The sequence below is a fragment of the Quercus robur genome, chromosome 12 (genome assembly GCF_932294415.1).
Source record: "Quercus robur chromosome 12, dhQueRobu3.1, whole genome shotgun sequence".
NCBI lineage: Eukaryota > Viridiplantae > Streptophyta > Magnoliopsida > Fagales > Fagaceae > Quercus > Quercus robur.
The window spans coordinates 35,868,224-35,885,018 of NC_065545.1; the positions used below are offsets into that span (position 1 = coordinate 35,868,224).

The 16,795-nt window shown below is 34.9% G+C and overlaps 1 protein-coding gene across 1 annotated transcript; it reads left to right on the forward strand.

Annotated features, from left to right (window-relative positions):
- Window positions 1-1,761: 1,761 nt before the first annotated feature.
- Window positions 1,762-16,286, forward strand: LOC126708611 ((S)-ureidoglycine aminohydrolase). The gene is made up of 13 exons (XM_050408421.1): window positions 1,762-1,926; window positions 2,056-2,187; window positions 3,381-3,468; window positions 3,552-3,628; window positions 8,468-8,507; window positions 8,619-8,685; window positions 13,188-13,273; window positions 13,515-13,596; window positions 13,985-14,041; window positions 14,131-14,169; window positions 14,610-14,680; window positions 15,871-15,924; window positions 16,051-16,286. The coding sequence occupies exons 1-13, from the start codon at window positions 1,890-1,892 to the stop codon at window positions 16,118-16,120; spliced, it is 900 nt and encodes a 299-aa protein (XP_050264378.1). The 5' UTR covers window positions 1,762-1,889; the 3' UTR covers window positions 16,121-16,286.
- The last annotated feature ends 509 nt before the right edge of the window (window positions 16,287-16,795 follow it).

Genomic DNA, 16,795 nt, shown 5'->3' on the forward strand with positions numbered 1-16,795 from the left:
TTCCTCTGCCATAGCCTATCTCTTCCACTCCTTACCCCAGACCGTGCTACTTCTGAAGACTCACACACACTGATCCCCACCCGACCTCACTTAATAGAAGGTCACTCAAACTCTTGTAAGCAAAACTGCAAGACTCACCACTGCTTCTACATGCACAAGCATGAGAGCACGCTTTTTAAGGCCATTGATTAGTTGGTAGAGAGAAGGAGACGTGTTGGCATCTACTTTAATCCTTCTCAATGTTGTGATTCCACTAGAATGACATATAGTCACAAGATAAATTGTTCTCTCAAACTATATTTTACGTTCACCGTTCAGACTTCATATGTATAGTGTGTACCATATAATTACCCACCAAATAATTTAAGCCACCTCAACACACACATTATGTCCATAACCAAACTCCCAAAATTCTCCTTTTTTTTTTTTTTTTAATAACCTTTTTCTAAGGTCCATTTGGTTAGAAGGGTGGAAAAGTGGGAGGATGAAAAAGTAGGAGGATATAAAAAATTTTATTTTCTCTCCTTTTTGTTTGGTTGGGAGCGGAAAAGTGGAGGAATTGGAATTGGAAAAGTAGAAGGATGGAAAAAATGAGTTTGAATAAATTTACTTATATACTCTTGTTAAAGAATGATGACCAATTAAAAAAAAAAAAAAGTGACAAATAACAACAACTAAAAAAGAACAATCACCCAAATTTATTAAAAAAAATACAAATTATACCCCAAAAAAAAAAAAAAACTATCATGCTCAAGTCCTAGAAAATCAAAAGAAAAAAAAAAAAAAAAAAGAAGAGGCAAGCTACTGACCAGAAGAGGAAAAAAAAAGAAAAAAGGGCATGCCCAGGCCTAGAAAATCAAAAGAAAAAAAAAAGAAAAAAAAAAAAAAAAAAAGGCAACTTGAAGAAGCCCATGTATATATGCACATGAGCATTTTTGTTAATCAAGAAAAAATTTATTTCCACTTAGTTTTCTCTCCATTTTGGAGAGAAAACATTTTGGTGAGCCCGGAAATAAATATCTTGCTCTTACCATTTATTTTCCTTCCTTCTTATCTAACCAAACACACTAAAAATAATTTTTATTTTCTATTTTCTCTTCAAATTTTTTCATCCACCCTGTATCTACTAGAGAAGTTTGTTTATTGCACCAAGCCATTGTCTTTGCTCACACCAGTCACATCTTTTGAGATGAAATTTGTTTTATACTTATTTTAAAGGGTCTATTTGGATATCGTTTATTTTATTAAAAACTGAAAACACTGTAACAAAATAATTTTTAAATGTGTGAATAGTTCTGTGAGACTTATTTTTAATGAAAGTTTTGTTAAAAAAAGAGATTTGTGGGTCTTGTGCACGGTTCATGGGACCCACTAAAAAAAAAAAAAAACCTCAGCTAAAAAACGCTTCTCCCAAAAAAGAAAAAGAAAAAGGGAAATGTTGGACGCTGGGAAATTCAACGGTACTCAAACGGGTACTAAGACATAAAACATTTTCAACTCTAAAAAGGGTATTTTTTACCGCAAATTTTCAATCAAGATTACCTAAATTTTTTTTTGAGGGGATCAATCATACCTAATTGACGATCTACAAAATTAAAATTTGAGGAACCTAAGTGCAATTCATTCTTATTTTAGGTATTTAAAAAAGAATAAAGAAAAAAACTCCAAATATTGCTAGTCAGTAGCCACCTTTCTGCGCACGTGCAAAGCAGTCGAGACACAGACATCCCTCACGCTCAAAACTTTTGGCTCCTCGACAACACATACACCACTTAGTCAGGATTTGTCTTCTTCCATTTCTTCAAAGTTCTCACACACACACACATAAAAAACACACAGCAAAATCAGTGGAACAAACAAGCCAGCACTGTCCTCCACACACAGTCACAATGCACACTCCTTTACATTTCCTCCTCACCATTTTCAGTAAGCAACATTCTATGACCCATTTTGGTTGCTCAGAAAATCTTTATATTTGCTTACTCAGTTTTCTCAGAAGCCAAAACTCACATGGGGGATTGCTTAATCATTTTTATTGTTGTTTTTCCTTCTCAGGTTTGATCAAAGTTGCAGTGAGTGAAGAAGGGATTTGCTCTATGCCCCCTTCTATTATTAACTCTGATTCGGACTCGAAGCCTCTGTACTGGAAGGTCACCAATCCTACACTTTCTCCTTCTCATCTTCAAGGTAAGTGATTATAATTTTGTCTTCTTATTATAACTTGATCTGGGCATTCGTAGAAATGGTTTGTGTTAGTCTGTAGAGAAATCCAAAGCATAGAGTTTGATTACTTTAAACTTTTTTGACTGTGTTTGGTTGCTGAGGATACAAAGCAAAAAATGGGAGGGTCCAAAGGTATAAATTTTGGGATTTGTTTCTACCTTTGTATTGAAGAAGAAAAAGTAGAAAACAATGCAAAAATATGTTTCACAGGGTGCTGTTGAAGAAGGGGTTTTTTTTTTTTTTTTTTTTTTCCTTCTTCTTAAAAGAACATATCAAAATGTTAAACAGTTGATTTCTGTGACAACAGAAATTGAAAATGATGATTTATGAAATATTTTTTTTACTGTTTTATTTAGAATTTAATTATAATTTTCTAAACCAAGCAAGCCTTTAACTTTAGAATTCTGTGCTTTAGTGATGTGAGATTAATAAGATGGACAACACAACTCAACCATGCAGTAGTAGCAGTTTGGTTGGGTGAGATTTTTATTTAATAAGGTTGAGTTACTTGAGTAGTAAAAGGTTTATCAAACATAACTTTTTGGGTTGTGTTTAGTTAGTGAAAGTGTCCTTATTTTCTCCAGTTTTAGTGACAGTGGAAAAATCATAAGAAAACATATTTGGTTAGTTCAACAATTCAAATAACATATTTGATTAGTTGAAACTTTAAAGGTCTTCTTTAAAAACGATGAAAAGTGATATAAAGGTGATAAATTAAAGGAAAATTTTCAGGGAATGAAAATTAAAAACTTATAATTCAGCAAAAAAAGAAGAAAACTGAAAACTTATCTAATAGCTGACCAAAGCTCAAACAATTTTTTTAATTTATTTTTTTCTGTTTATGCATGCGTTATTTCAAGGATAATGTTTTGGAATACATCATGTGACAGTGAATCACTGTGCGACTTTCTCAATGGCAGTTTTTGGATGCCAAGAAACTAGTGAATAACTCTGGGAAAGTTGATACTTAGCTATCAACCAGTGCTTGCATCTTGTGCAATTATTTGCTGTTGACATTTTCTTTTGAAGCTACAATCAGAATTTTTTAAACTTTATTTATTTTTTCCTTTTTATTATATTTTTGAATTGAAACAAATCTAAAAGGTGTTGGAGAGATCCTATAGTCATTTGAATTCTTTTTGGGTTCTTATTGCTAGACTTGCCGGGTTTCACACGCAGTGTTTATAAAAGAGATCATGCTTTAATAACACCAGAAAGCCAAGTATTCAGTCCTTTACCTGAGTGGTACTTTTGATTTTGCATTACAATTTATTATTAAAATGGTTATTTATTTTTTGCTGGTGCAGTAATTTGAATTTCTTTGACAGGACTAATACATTGGGAGCGTACTTAATTACACCGGCAATTGGCTCAAACTTTGTAATGTATCTAGCAAAAATGCAAGGTTTGATTGTAGAATTGTATTGGCAGTCAATTTCTTTGATTTCAAGTTTTGGCATGGGTCATATAGTTTTCATGCATTTTGTGGTATTTGATGGCTCTTCAGCTTAAGAGATAAACGCTTCAAAATTTTAGATTGGTTCATACTTTAATGTGTCACACTAATTGCAAATCATCATTCATCATGCACAAGTTGGCACATTTGCATGTTTTATAAAGACTTGAGCTTTTTGCCAAACATCTGCATGCAAAAAAAGGATCAATCTAAGATTGGTGTATAGACGTTGCAGTTGTTACACCATAAATTGGGAGAATTTGCTATTGAAGAAAAATGGCTGGAGTTTGTGTGATTCAACTTGGTTCCTTAGAGATAACTGACTCATTATACATCTTGTAAACTATAGATAACAAGCATGTAGTTGAACTCTGCAACAATTTGTTTGTTTTGAGAGGAAAATTATCCAGCTTATGATTTTTAATGACACTATAGAGATTTTAGTACACATGACCGATTGTTGAAATGCAATGAACTGTCATGTTTTGTGTCTAGTCTTGTTAAATCCTTACCTTTTAGTATCAGATGGAAAATGTTAGTGTTAATATATATTACTTGTTATACTTCTATTCAAGATTTATTTTATTGGTTCAATATTTAAATTCCAATTTAATTAAGAGTCTTATAGTTTTAAAGGTCCAATTATAAGAATTATAGGGTTAAAACAGTATTTAATATGGGTTTTTATTTTACAAATTATGGCCACTTTTGTGTTCAGGGTTAGAAATATAATTTCTGCAACTCTTGCAAATTAAGGGTTTGGTAGTTTAGTTGAGTCTAGAATTATCTTATATTTCCTTTGAGTCCAAGTTAGTTTTATTACCATATTAAATTTTTAGTTTGGTAGTCTAATGAGGAATTTGTTTACTAGTCAAAATAGGAGTCCTAGTTCTATTAGAAAAAGCAAGATCTAGAGACTATATAAAGTGTGTCATTGTACTCAAACAGGGAGTTGATTAATACAAGTCTATTGCCCACATCCGGATGTGCTGAATTTTCCTAAAATCTCTGATGATAAGGCTGGCTGGTTGGTGAGGCCTTTTGATGATGTAGAAGTTTTTGGGGTAGTTAAAGACTTTGAGGGGGATAAATCTCCTGGCCTAGATGGTTTTCCTATGGCTTTTTTCCAAGGATGTTATCAAATCAAATCTCATGGAGATTTTTCAAGTTTTTTTGAGAGAGGTCAGTTCGAGAAAAGTTTAAATGCAACCTTTATCTCCTTGATTCCCAAAAAGTTAGATGCAATAGAGGTGAAAGATTTTCAGCCTATTAGTCTAATAGTAGGGGTTTACAAAATTATTGCTAAAGTATTGGTTAATAGGTTGAAAGAGGTGATCGGGGATGTTATTTCGGAGTCTCAAAATGCTTTCGGGGGTGTTATGCAAGTTGGATGTGGAGAAGGCTTTTGATCATGTGAACTGGGGTTTCCTAATGTATATGCTTGAGTGGCTTGGGTTCCCAGAAAAATGGAGAAAATGGATTTTTTACTGTATATCCTTGGTCAAGTTCTTAGTTCTAATTAATGGAGCTCCATGTGGTTTCTTTGAGAATTATAGAGGCTTCCGACAAGGGGATCCTTTGTCTTCATTATTATTTGTTGTTGTTATGGAGGTAGTTAGCAAAATGATGGATAAGGCGGTGACGGAAGGTCGATTGTCCAGATTTAGTGTGGGTACCTCCATAGGTGATCACTTACAGATATCTCAACTTCTCTTTGCAAATGATACGTTGGTTATGTGCAAAGTTGATATCGACCAGATGTTGTTTTTACGCTTGATTTTGTCATGGTTTGAGATTGTATTGGGATTGAAAATTAATTTGGATAAGTCTGAACTAGTTCCTGTGGGAGTGGTTCCAAATTTTGAGATGCTAGTAAATGCGTTGGGTTGTAAGCAGGGCTCACTTCCTATATGAAATATTTAGGCCTTCCAATGGGTGCAAAATGGAAAGATAGAGCAATTTGGAATCCCATCATTGAGAAGGTGGAAAGGAGGTTAGCAGGATGGAAAAGATTGTATCTATCCAAATGGGGGGAACTTACTCTCATAAAAAGTACTTTATCCAATTTATCTACTTATCTCCTTTCCCTTTTTACAATTCCAGCAGATATAGCATATCATATAAACAACTTCAATGAAATTTTCTTTGGGGTGGTTTAGGAGATGATTCTAAACGTCACTTGGTGAATTGGTCCAAGGTATGCTCTCCTATCCAGTCTGGGGGTCTAGCAATTCGAAACTTGAGATACTTTAACGAAGCACTATTGGGAAAATGGTTGTGGAGATTTGGGTATGAGAGAGAAGCGCTATGGAGAAGGGTTATAAGGGCTAAATATGGAGCTAAGGAGGGAGATTGGTGCTCTAATTCTGTTCTAGGCTCCTATGGAGTGAGTTTATGGAAAACTATCAGTAGTGGTTAGTTTACTTTTTCTCGCTACATTCAGTTTCAGATTGGAGATGGGACTAGAGTGAAATTTTGGCATGATGTTTGGTGTGGGGATAATCCTTTGAGTATGTGTTTTCTAGATTTATTCAGAATCAGTAATGATAAGAAGGCTTATGTGGCCGATCTCATGCAGTTTCCTAATGGGGTTCTTTTTTGGGACTTAGAATTCCTGCGAGAAATTCATGATAGGGAATTAGATTCTTTGTCTATTTTCTGGAATGTTATATATGGAGCCTCATTGAGAGGTATTGGTGAGGATAAGATGAGCAAGGGTTTTGAGGTAAGCAGTTACTATTAAGGCTTTGTTTGGTGTATGTACTCAATCCTTCCCTTGGAGAAGTATTTGGAAGCAAAAGGTTCCTTCCAGAGTTGCATTTTTTGTTTGGACTATAGCTTTAGGAACGTTCTTGACTATTGATAATTTATGTAAGAAGAAGGTGTTGATTCTAGATTGGTGTTATATGTGCAAAAGTAATGGAGAATCGGTAGACCATCTTTTTCTACATTGTCCTATCGTTTATGAGTTGTGGTCTATGGTGTTCACGTTGTTTGGTATCCACTGGGCGATGCCAAAGACTGTAGTTGAGCTCCTTGCTTGTTGGCAAGGACATTTTGGTCATCATTGTAATAGTGTTATTTGGATGGCTGTCCCTCATTGTTTGATGTGGTGCATTTGGCGGGAGAGAAACAATCGGTATTTTGAAGATTTTGAAAGGACTATAGCCGGTTAAAACTTTTCTTCTTTAAAATTCTATCGGATTGGATGTCTATCATAGGAAGTCATTCTATTTCTTCAGTCTATGATTTGATGGATGCTTGTAATTTATGTATTTGATTATGTTGATTCCCGGCTGTATACTTCCTGTATACTCAGGTGACTCATTATTAAGTTCTTGAATAAAATTTCCTTTACTTATAAAAAAAAAAGGGAGTTGATTAATACGAATATTAACTGTTTTGAGTATAGAGACATGTTGGCCTTATTGTTCTTTTTCTCTTACTGTTCATGTGAACTATTCACAGATTGTGGGTAGATTTGATTTCAGTTTTTCTTTACCTCTTTGCAATCCTAAATCAAACTTATTCCGCTCTCTATTTAAAGTCTAAGTCATTCTTGAACCCAAGCTCTTCTTTCTAAAGTTCTAAACACTAGATCCACAAATTCCCCTAAATCTAAATACACCACAAAAACATGTAGACAGATTTCCCCAATTTGTTCTATTTCACTAACTTCCCATATGCTCTACATTCTTTGCCTGCATTTCTTCATGTTATTTTGTGAATTTTTTTATCATGCACAGACAAGAAAAATGTGATGTGAAATTACAGAAATCAATACTTGACATACATGATTTGGCACATTGAGGTTTTCTTTCTCTCTCTCTCTCTCTCTCTCAACTAGAAATGAATTTCCCTGTGGTCTTTAACAAGAGTGACGTATCCCATAAAGTCCTTTATTATAGTTTGTGTCTGAAAGATGATACAATGCCCTGTGATGATTTAACTAGGTAGTTGGGGTTAGCTTTGTGAATTCTGTTGTGCTGCTCTGCTCTGATGGCCATTTTCAATTATATTCATTAATTTCTTAATTACAACTCAAGTCATGTCTTCTAGTCTACTCATCTTTCCTTTTTTTTTTTTTTTGCAAGAATAAAATTTTATCAAAATAAAAAGGTGAAACCTTAGTACATGGGGTGTGTAGAAGAGCCCCACCAAATAATTAACATCTAAAACTACAAAGATCTAAAAATTAATATAAGAGTACAAGTAAGATTCCCAATATCCCAAGGTCATTTGAATTAGGAGCTCATGTTTCCTGATTATAGGAGGTGTGTTTTGATTAAAAAGAAATGCCTCATAATGGTCAAAGTCTAGCACTAACGTGCATGAAGTCTAGGACAAGCTTAGGGATGTTCTCTGACCACACCCAACTTTCTTGCATGGCATGGTGTGATCAAGTCAGCTTCTTACAGTCTTTACATTTGCCTTAAAATGAGAGATATCCTATTTACTACATCCGTTAAATGATCATGTGATTCAGTTAAAATTGTTGTTTTTACCTCAAATTTCTCTTATTGCAAAAAAAAAAAAAATTGGTTGAAATTTTTGTTTTCACCTCAGAGGTCTCTTATTGCAGAGATGCAACCAGGGCACTGCTATATATGTACCTTTAATTAGTCAATATACTGAGCAAAAAGTGTATGGAAAATTATTTCCTGATGTGCATTATATGCCATGTCTATCATCCATGATTTGTGTGATGCCCATTTAAAGATATGTTGTTTGAATTTATTGTCTGCTGAGTATTTTTTTGGTTGCTGATATTTGCTCAATCCTGAGCAGGGAATTCAAAATCAGGGCTCCCGCCATCTGATGTTGAGAGGTATGCATATTTACTTTTTCTTCCCCCTTCTATATCATATGGACTATTATTCAAGCAGGTTATAATTATAAATTTAATGTACTTTGTAACATTTATTGTTTATCCCTCTAGGTTCATATTTGTGGTTCAAGGTGCTGTGACTCTCGCCAATGTTTCTGGCGTTAACCATGAACTGATAGTAAGAAAGTTTATTGATATTTAATTTTAATTATATTTCTCAGCATGAGATTACTAGTTTTGATAGCATCAAGGTTAAGTAACTCATTATGAAATATATCATATACTTTTTCAACTATTCCTATTATGATAATTATTATTTTTGCTATCTAGATTTGAGGAGGTGTCAGGGCTAAAAATTAATCTAGAGAAGTCTGTTTTGGTTCCAGTTGGGGATGTGCCTAATCTGCATGAGCTAGTGGAGATTTTGGGCTGTAGTGAATCTGCTCTTCCGCTGAAATATTTAGGTCTGCCGTTGGGTGCTTCTTTTAAAGATAAGACGGTTTGGAATCCTATTTTGGAGAAGATGGAGCAAAGGCTAGCTGGTTGGAAGAGATTGTATTTATCTAAGGGGGGCAAGATTACTCTTATTAAGAGCACTCTCTCTAGCTTGCCTACTTATTTTCTTTCTCTTTTCCCTATTCCTGTTAAGGTGGCCAAGAGGATGGAGAAATTACAGAGGGATTTTCTTTGGAATGGTATTGGTGATGATCATAAACTTCATTTAGTTAAGTGGTCGAAGGTTTGTAGGCCACTGAAGAATGGAGGGCTAGGCATTCGGAGCTTGAGAAGGTTTAACTCTACCTTATTAGCCAAATGGTTGTGGCGTTATGGTGTGGAGAATGATGCCCTTTGGAGAAGGGTAATTGGGGCGAAGTATGGGAACGAGTGGGGCGGTTGGTGTACAAAACCTGTGTCTGGGGCACATGGTGTTTGTTTGTGGAAGTCCATTAGAAAAGGTTGGCTGAATTTTTCGAAGTTCCTTCGGTATGATGTGGGTGATGGCACTCGTGTGAAGTTTTGGATTGATGTGTGGTGTAGGGATCGTCCTCTTAAGGAGGTGTTTCCTGACTTATATAATATTAGTAGGTCTAGGGATGTTTCGGTCTCTGAGGTTTTGTGCTATGCTAATGGGAGAATTTTTTGGGACCTTCAATTTTGCTGCTTAGTGAATGATCAAGAGTCTCAATCTTTGGATTCTTGTTTGGGTTTGATCTATTCCACTATGGTGCGTGGTGTTGGTTCTGACAAATTTAGTTGGAAGCCAGCCAGCAGTAGGGGTTTCTTGGTGAGCGGGTATTATCACTCTCTTTCCCCCTCTATCGTCTCATCGTTCCCGTGGAAACTTTTGTGGCATTCGAAGGTTCCCCCCCGGGTAGTTTTTTTTTCTTGGACTGCTGCTTTAGGCAAGATCCTAACTATTGATAACCTTCGGAAGAGGCATCTTGTTATTCTTGAGTGGTGTTATATGTGCAAAAGGTCTGGGGAATCTGTTGATCATCTCCTCCTTCACTGTCCTTTTGCTTTTGAGATGTGGAGTATGGTTTTTTGCTTGGGTGGTTTTTGCTGGGTGATGCCGCAAAGGGTAGTGGATTTGTTAGACTGTTGGTCTTGCAACTTCCGGCGTCATCGTAATATAGTTATTTGGAGGATGGTGCCTCACCGTTTGATGTGGTGTATCTGGAGGGAGTGGAATGCTAGAAGCTTTGAGGGTCGTGAACGGTCCATTCTTGAGTTTAAGTCTTTTTTCTTTCTTACTCTTCTCGAATGGTGCTTAGTTTTACCTGCTTTTTCTTGTTTATCTCTTCCTGCTTTGTTTGATCTTTGTAATTTGGTTTCTTGATGTTTTTGCCTTCTTAGTACATTTCCTATGTACGGGGCTGAGTTCTTCTTTTTTATATATCTTCATTTACTTATCAAAAAAAAAATTATTATTTTTGCTTTATTCATTATTAAATTATCACACATATTATTGCTATCTAATTCTAATTCTATTGTGAAAATTAAATGCCTCAACTTTTATCCACATGGCATATGTGTAATATGTCTTGCTTCACTTCCTTACTTATGCTCATGAACATTCACAACTTAATTTCTTATTTTAAATTTTATAAAAAAGAATTTTGTTGTTGTATTGGCGTGTAATGTAATTCATATGCCATTCAGAATCTTGTATGGTTTTGGTTATGCTTATCTATTTGATTAATCATTCTTTTATGTTTCCAAACATTCTCAAACATTTAAACTATGTTATTTTTGCAAAAAAGCTTTACTTCTTGGCTAATGAAACCTACCTTTTAAAACAAAAGTTTAAACATGATCCTATGAAGGTTTTTTTTTTTTTTTTTTTTTTTTTTTTTTTAAAAGTTCAAAAGTTACAATTGGGGGGGGGGGGGTGGGGATGGGGGGTTCAAAATCCTAGGTGTCTCCCTTAGAAACACCAGAAGGTGCCAACTGGTTGAGCTACAAGGCTCTTGAAAACCATAATCCTAGGAAGTTGGGTTGATCGAAAAGAGAAATTGTGAAACAGAACGGAAGACAAACAGAAAGAGCGCAGAAGCAATGACTTAGGAAATCGATTAAGAGTGAGATGGTACTGGTTTGTGTGGTTGAGAACATAGTTGAACTTGCCAATATCCTATACAATAAAATATGGTGTTTGCCCTACCTTGGTATGCCCTTTTTTTTGGGGATAAATCCTACCTTGGTTGGTATGCCATTAGGGCTTATTTTAAATTGAAATAGATATGGAACCCTATTCTAGAGAAGTTGGAGTGTTGGTTATTTGGTTGGAAGAGACTTTACATGTCAAAAGGGGGGAGGATGATGCTTTTTAAGAGTACTTAGTTGAGCTTACCACTTATTATTTATCATTAATTACCATCCCAACTAGTGTGGCAAACTGGATTGTGAGATTACAGTGGAATTTCTTGTGGGATGGCTTGTGAGATGAATCCAAACATCATGTAGAGGGATGGGATACAGTTTGTTCTCTTGTTGCTCATGGAGGTTTGGGTATTAGGAAGCTTGCCTTTTTCTAATCAAAATCTGCTAGGTAAGTGTCTTTGGCACTTTGGGGTAGGGGAAACATGCTTTTGAAGGTGTGTAGTAGCGGTGAAGTATGGTGTCGAATGGGGCGGTTGGACTATGAAACCTATTTGAGGACCCCATGGATGTGGTTTGTGGAAGAGAATCAGGGTGGGTTGGGATAGGTTTTTACATGACACTCATTTTGATGCAGGAATTGGTAGTTTGATTTGATTTTAGCATAAATGTTGGCGTGGAGATCAACCTTTGAGGGTGGTTTTTCTTGTCTTGTATGATTGTGCAACAGACAGAGACGTGTCTTTGGAGTCTTTGTTGGTGAGACGGTCAAGGAGAAGGAGCTAGGTTGCCACATTTCTTTGGGGCTTTAATGATTGGGAGTTAGAGTTGGTAGCCTCATTTCATCTTATTATTGACTCTAATATACCTCTTAGAGAGGGTTGTGGTAAAATGAGGTGGAGGTTACAAAGGAGTGGGGAATTCAATGTTTGTTATTTCTATACTGCTTTTAGTGGCTCTTTTGTTGTACTCTTCCTTGGAAAGGCATCTGTGGAGTTAAGGCCCCATGGCAGATTTCCTTCTTTGTCTGGATGGCGTTTTGGGGGAAGATTCTTACTTGTGAGAACCTCATTTAGCAGGTTATACACTAGCAAGCTGGTGTTGCATGTGCCAGTATAGTGAGAAGATGCTGGATCATCTATTGTTACATTCTACTACTGCATTTGAGTTGTGAAGCTGTCTTTTTGATCCTTTGGGATTCGGTGGGTGTTACTAGAAAAGGTCATCAATCTTTAGATCCGTTATGCTTGATGTGAACTATAGGGACCCAATTATTAGCGATGTTAACTAGTTCTTTACGTGATTGGTTTCGGCGTTTCGCACATTACATAGGGGTTCACTAATAGTACTTCTATCGTCGTGTTTATAGATTTGTCGATTTTTGTATGTAATCCCATGGTAATTCTTTAGGCTTCTTTGTGTCCATTGTTAGTGTGTGTTTGAGACTAGCTTATAAGGTAGCTTTTTACTTTTTAGGTTCTATGTAAAACCCTCACTTTTTCTTAACTTTTTCTCACATTTTCAAAGTACGAGTATACTTTAGCACGCTTTCAGTAAAAAGTTAAATAAGCTGTTCCCTAATAGACATTAGTCTTTTTTCAATGAATTTAGCATTACCTATAAAAAATAGTTTGCTATTATACTCCAATGAAGGCAGTTTACAGTTTGCTTGAATGATAAAATTTATTGGAGTTTTTCCTTCAATAGCTTGGTGTTGATTCCTATTAATCGTAGTTGTGGATTGCTTGGTTTTGTTTCTCTTGCTTGGTGCTGATTCTTATGTTATTTTTATTTTTCTGTTCTTCAATTTTGGCGTTGCATCAGTTTTGGTTTTGTCTTGCATCAGTATGTATGTACGTAAAAGTAGTTGTTTGAATTATTTGGCTTTGTTTGTATAATAGCAGCAAATGTTTTTGTGATTTGGTTGATGTTTTGCATGAGGTGTGCAGTGAGACTATTAAGGATCATTGATAAAGGTTGGGAGAAAGTATATTGCCATTTTTACTTATCAAACAAAGAAAGTCTAATACCTACTTCTAAAAAAAAGTAAGTCTATTGCCATTTCTCTTTAAAATGCAGGTTGATTCATATGCTTATCTACCTCCTAATTTTCAACATTCACTAAAGTGTGATGCATCTGCTACTCTTGTGGTATTTGAGCGAAGGTATGAGTCCCATTGTGTTGTAATTGATTGGATGTGTTGTGAACTCTTCCGTACCTTTCATTTTCATTGCATGCTTAGAATGAGAATTCACTCAGGCTACCCTGACATGCCATTAAAGCTACTGAAAAATTTGTTTTATGAGTTATGGATTACTCTGATATTGAAACATTATTGACACCAAAGATATTTAGGTCTATGAGCTAATCCTTAATACATATTAAACTGTCATGTTTACTTTTAGGTATGCCTCTCTGGAAAAGTATGTCACTGAGCAGATTGTCAGTTCAACAGAAAAACAGCCACTCCTTGAAACTCCAGGAGAAGTAAGTTGTGGATTGTTTGCTATTATGTTCTTAACATTTCAGAAAGGTTGGAACTTGAAAGTCCTGTTTTCTTGTATACTAATATTTTTTGTTAATTCAAAATAAAAATAAAAAAACACCCACCCAAATTACTGGTTGGAAATTCATCATTGGTTGCATTGGAGACGTTCCTTGATTTGTATTGACGAGAAACAAGCCTCCTTTATATATTTTTAATTTTTCCTGGCTCTTGGAATCCACACAACAAATACTCAATTGTATATAGCCATTGTATATGTGATTTCTGGGAACTATTTCTTTTTATTTCCATTGGGTTTGTATTTTGGTGATAAGCTTAATAGTTGTTATTAGCTTTGTGTGTTCTAACTTTTTCTTTACATGTTATCAGATCTTTGAACTTAGGAAGCTTCTCCCCACATCTTTGCCATATGACTTCAATATCCATGTAAGCTTTAATCAACTTGTTTGAGGCCATTCCCCGTTTTCTTGGCCATGTCAATCTTTTCAATAATTTACCATATACCATGCCTGCAGATCATGGATTTTCAACCTGGAGAGTTTCTTAATGTGAAGGTATTCTTCTCTTTCTTGATGATTAAACCCTTTTCATTGAGTTTCTGGAAACTGCTCCTTGAACCTTGATGTAGGTTTGGATATGTGACATATTAAATCATAATATCAGACTAAGTAATTTCTCCCATCAAAAAAAAAAAGTCTTAAGTAATTTCTAATCTGAGTCCCTTAACTTACATTTAAGCTAAAGATTGGTGATCCTAAAAAAGTAATTAATTTAATGAATCTTTAGAGCCTTGTATAATTCACATCCTGAACAATATGATTTCTTTTTCAAAAAATAAATTTGATTGATTTCCTAGTGTAGGTTATGTTAAATAATTATTAAAGTACCTAATTGTTTTGATAGTTATTTTAGTCTCCAGCTTCTCTAGGATGCTTTCCTCCCAATGTTATGAGGGACTCAGTAAATTATATCTTTTGTCTATTTGCTTTTACAGGAGGTGCATTACAATCAGCATGGTTTGTTGCTTTTAGAGGGACAGGGCGTTTATCGCTTGGGTGATAGCTGGTAAGAGTTTTTAACAGCTGAGAGTGTGTTATGATGTGAATATTTTTCCTGCTGATGTCATCTGACATGGAGAACAATTATTTGATGATATTGTAGACTAATGTGAAAATAGTTAGTAGGAAATGGAGTGTACTTAGGATTACCTGATTTATCTTGTACCTCTCAATGACCTAAGATTTTGGCATTCAGTAGGAAGCCTAGATGCCTACCTGTGCTTTACATCTTATCTTGGACCATGGTTGCATTAAACTGAATGGTGCCAGTGCATGCAAGGAGTATTATGCTCGCTGGCTTAATATTGATTCTTCTTAAATTTGGCAGACTATAACTCTTATGTTTGATGTGCCCCTACTTAATTATTTTTTTCTTAGAGTGAACTATTGTATGGTTTTTTAGATAATTATCTTACAAATGGGATTTTATTATGAGGTGAGATTAAATTTGGTTGTTGATTGTATTTATTAATTACACAGTGCTGGTGATGGCATAGAGAATCTTCATAGAATATCTTATTCATGAAACACTTGTCCATGAATTGATGCTAAGATGTCATAAATTACTATCTTCTTGGCCTCAGAGGGATTTTGATCTTTGAGCATTATGCCAAAGAATTACAGCTATGTTTTATTTGGCTTTGAACTTCCTTGGGAATCATGGTTGTTGTTGTCATCTTTTTTTGTTTTTGTTTATATTTTTATTTTTTTGCTTACTCTAATGCCAAAATTGCCGTGAGTTTATTGTGATAATTGCTCTTATTTGGTAGTAACTATATGAATTATGCAGCGGAATGAACTCCTTCCGGCATCCTTTATGTTCTTACTCACTTTTCTATGAGATCACTATTTCAACACATTTCTATTCTATTTGGATCCACAATAACTGGCCGTAAGATCAGCAACACAGTCAATGACACTTTATAAGTGGAATCAATCATAGCAATTAAAATTAAAGTACTTTTGGTTTGTCCTATTTTTAACAAGTTCTGAAATGTATAAGAAAAGTTGCTTGGCTTTGCTAGTCTGTGTGACAGTTGATGAATTTGCTTATTGCAATGTTTTAAGTTTTGTTTACAGTTATGAGTTACGTCTGCGTTCTCTCTGAAATTTTTATTTTATTTCATTTTTCAGTTTTTACTAGTTACTGCCACATGCTAAATCATTTCTAATTGCGTCCTCTATTTTCGTAAATAGGTATCCAGTTGAAGCTGGTGATGTCATTTGGATGGCTCCATTTGTGCCTCAATGGTAAGTGAGAAACATATTCTGTGATTCCTGGATGAAGTAAGTGATGATGATATGTAGAAATGATTTGCATCTTCCTTCAATATGGTCTAAATCAATCAACAATGACATCTTTCGCAACCTTTTCAGGTACGCTGCACTTGGTAAAACTCGGACACGATATCTTCTGTACAAAGATGTAAATAGGGATCCATTGTAATAATATTTAACAAGAAATAAGCACATAGATGTAACTGTATGAATCTGACAACTCCTATTATATAATGTGTGAACTGTAGCTGTCACATGCAATGCACATCACTTTGAATTGTCGTCATAATGTGATGTATGCATCCATTTATCAGAAATTCTAGTAATTTGCTGCAGGAATGCCATTTTCTCCAGTTTTTAAGTTCGCTGGAAAATGAAATTGCCATAAATATGGCATAAAATTATGGGAAATAACTGATTTTACTTGAATATAAGATACCAACTCTATATGATTTTTTTAATTTGATATTTGTATCTTAACGCACGTATTCGGTAACTCTTGAACCTATTACTCTATTGTTTCTTAACTAATTAAATAGAAAAGAAATATAAGAAACATGAATTTCAATTTGAAGTAAGGTTTCTTTAATCCTATCAAACAATTTGCAATTACATTCCCTCCAACAATGAAGGAAAATATGATCAATAGTCTCCCCATCTGCTTTGTACACTACAATACGAACTGATAACGGTAACTTGTTCTTCCAAAGGCTATTTATTGAGAATTTTAGCATGGTAGCAGTCCAAATGAAAAAAGCAACCTTCATTTAAGGACTTTGATCCTTAAAAGAGGTCACCAAGGATTTCAGATCAACTTTACGAGCCTATGTATACTTTAATATTC

Coding starts and splice junctions, on each gene's coding strand:
- LOC126708611 (XM_050408421.1), top strand. CDS start 1,890: ATGCACACTCCTTTACATTTCCTCCTCACCATTTTCA. Junction 3,629..8,467: donor GTATCTAGCAAAAATGCAAG/GTTTGATTGTAG, acceptor AATCCTGAGCAG/GGAATTCAAAATCAGGGCTC. Junction 14,170..14,609: donor GAGAGTTTCTTAATGTGAAG/GTATTCTTCTCT, acceptor TTGCTTTTACAG/GAGGTGCATTACAATCAGCA.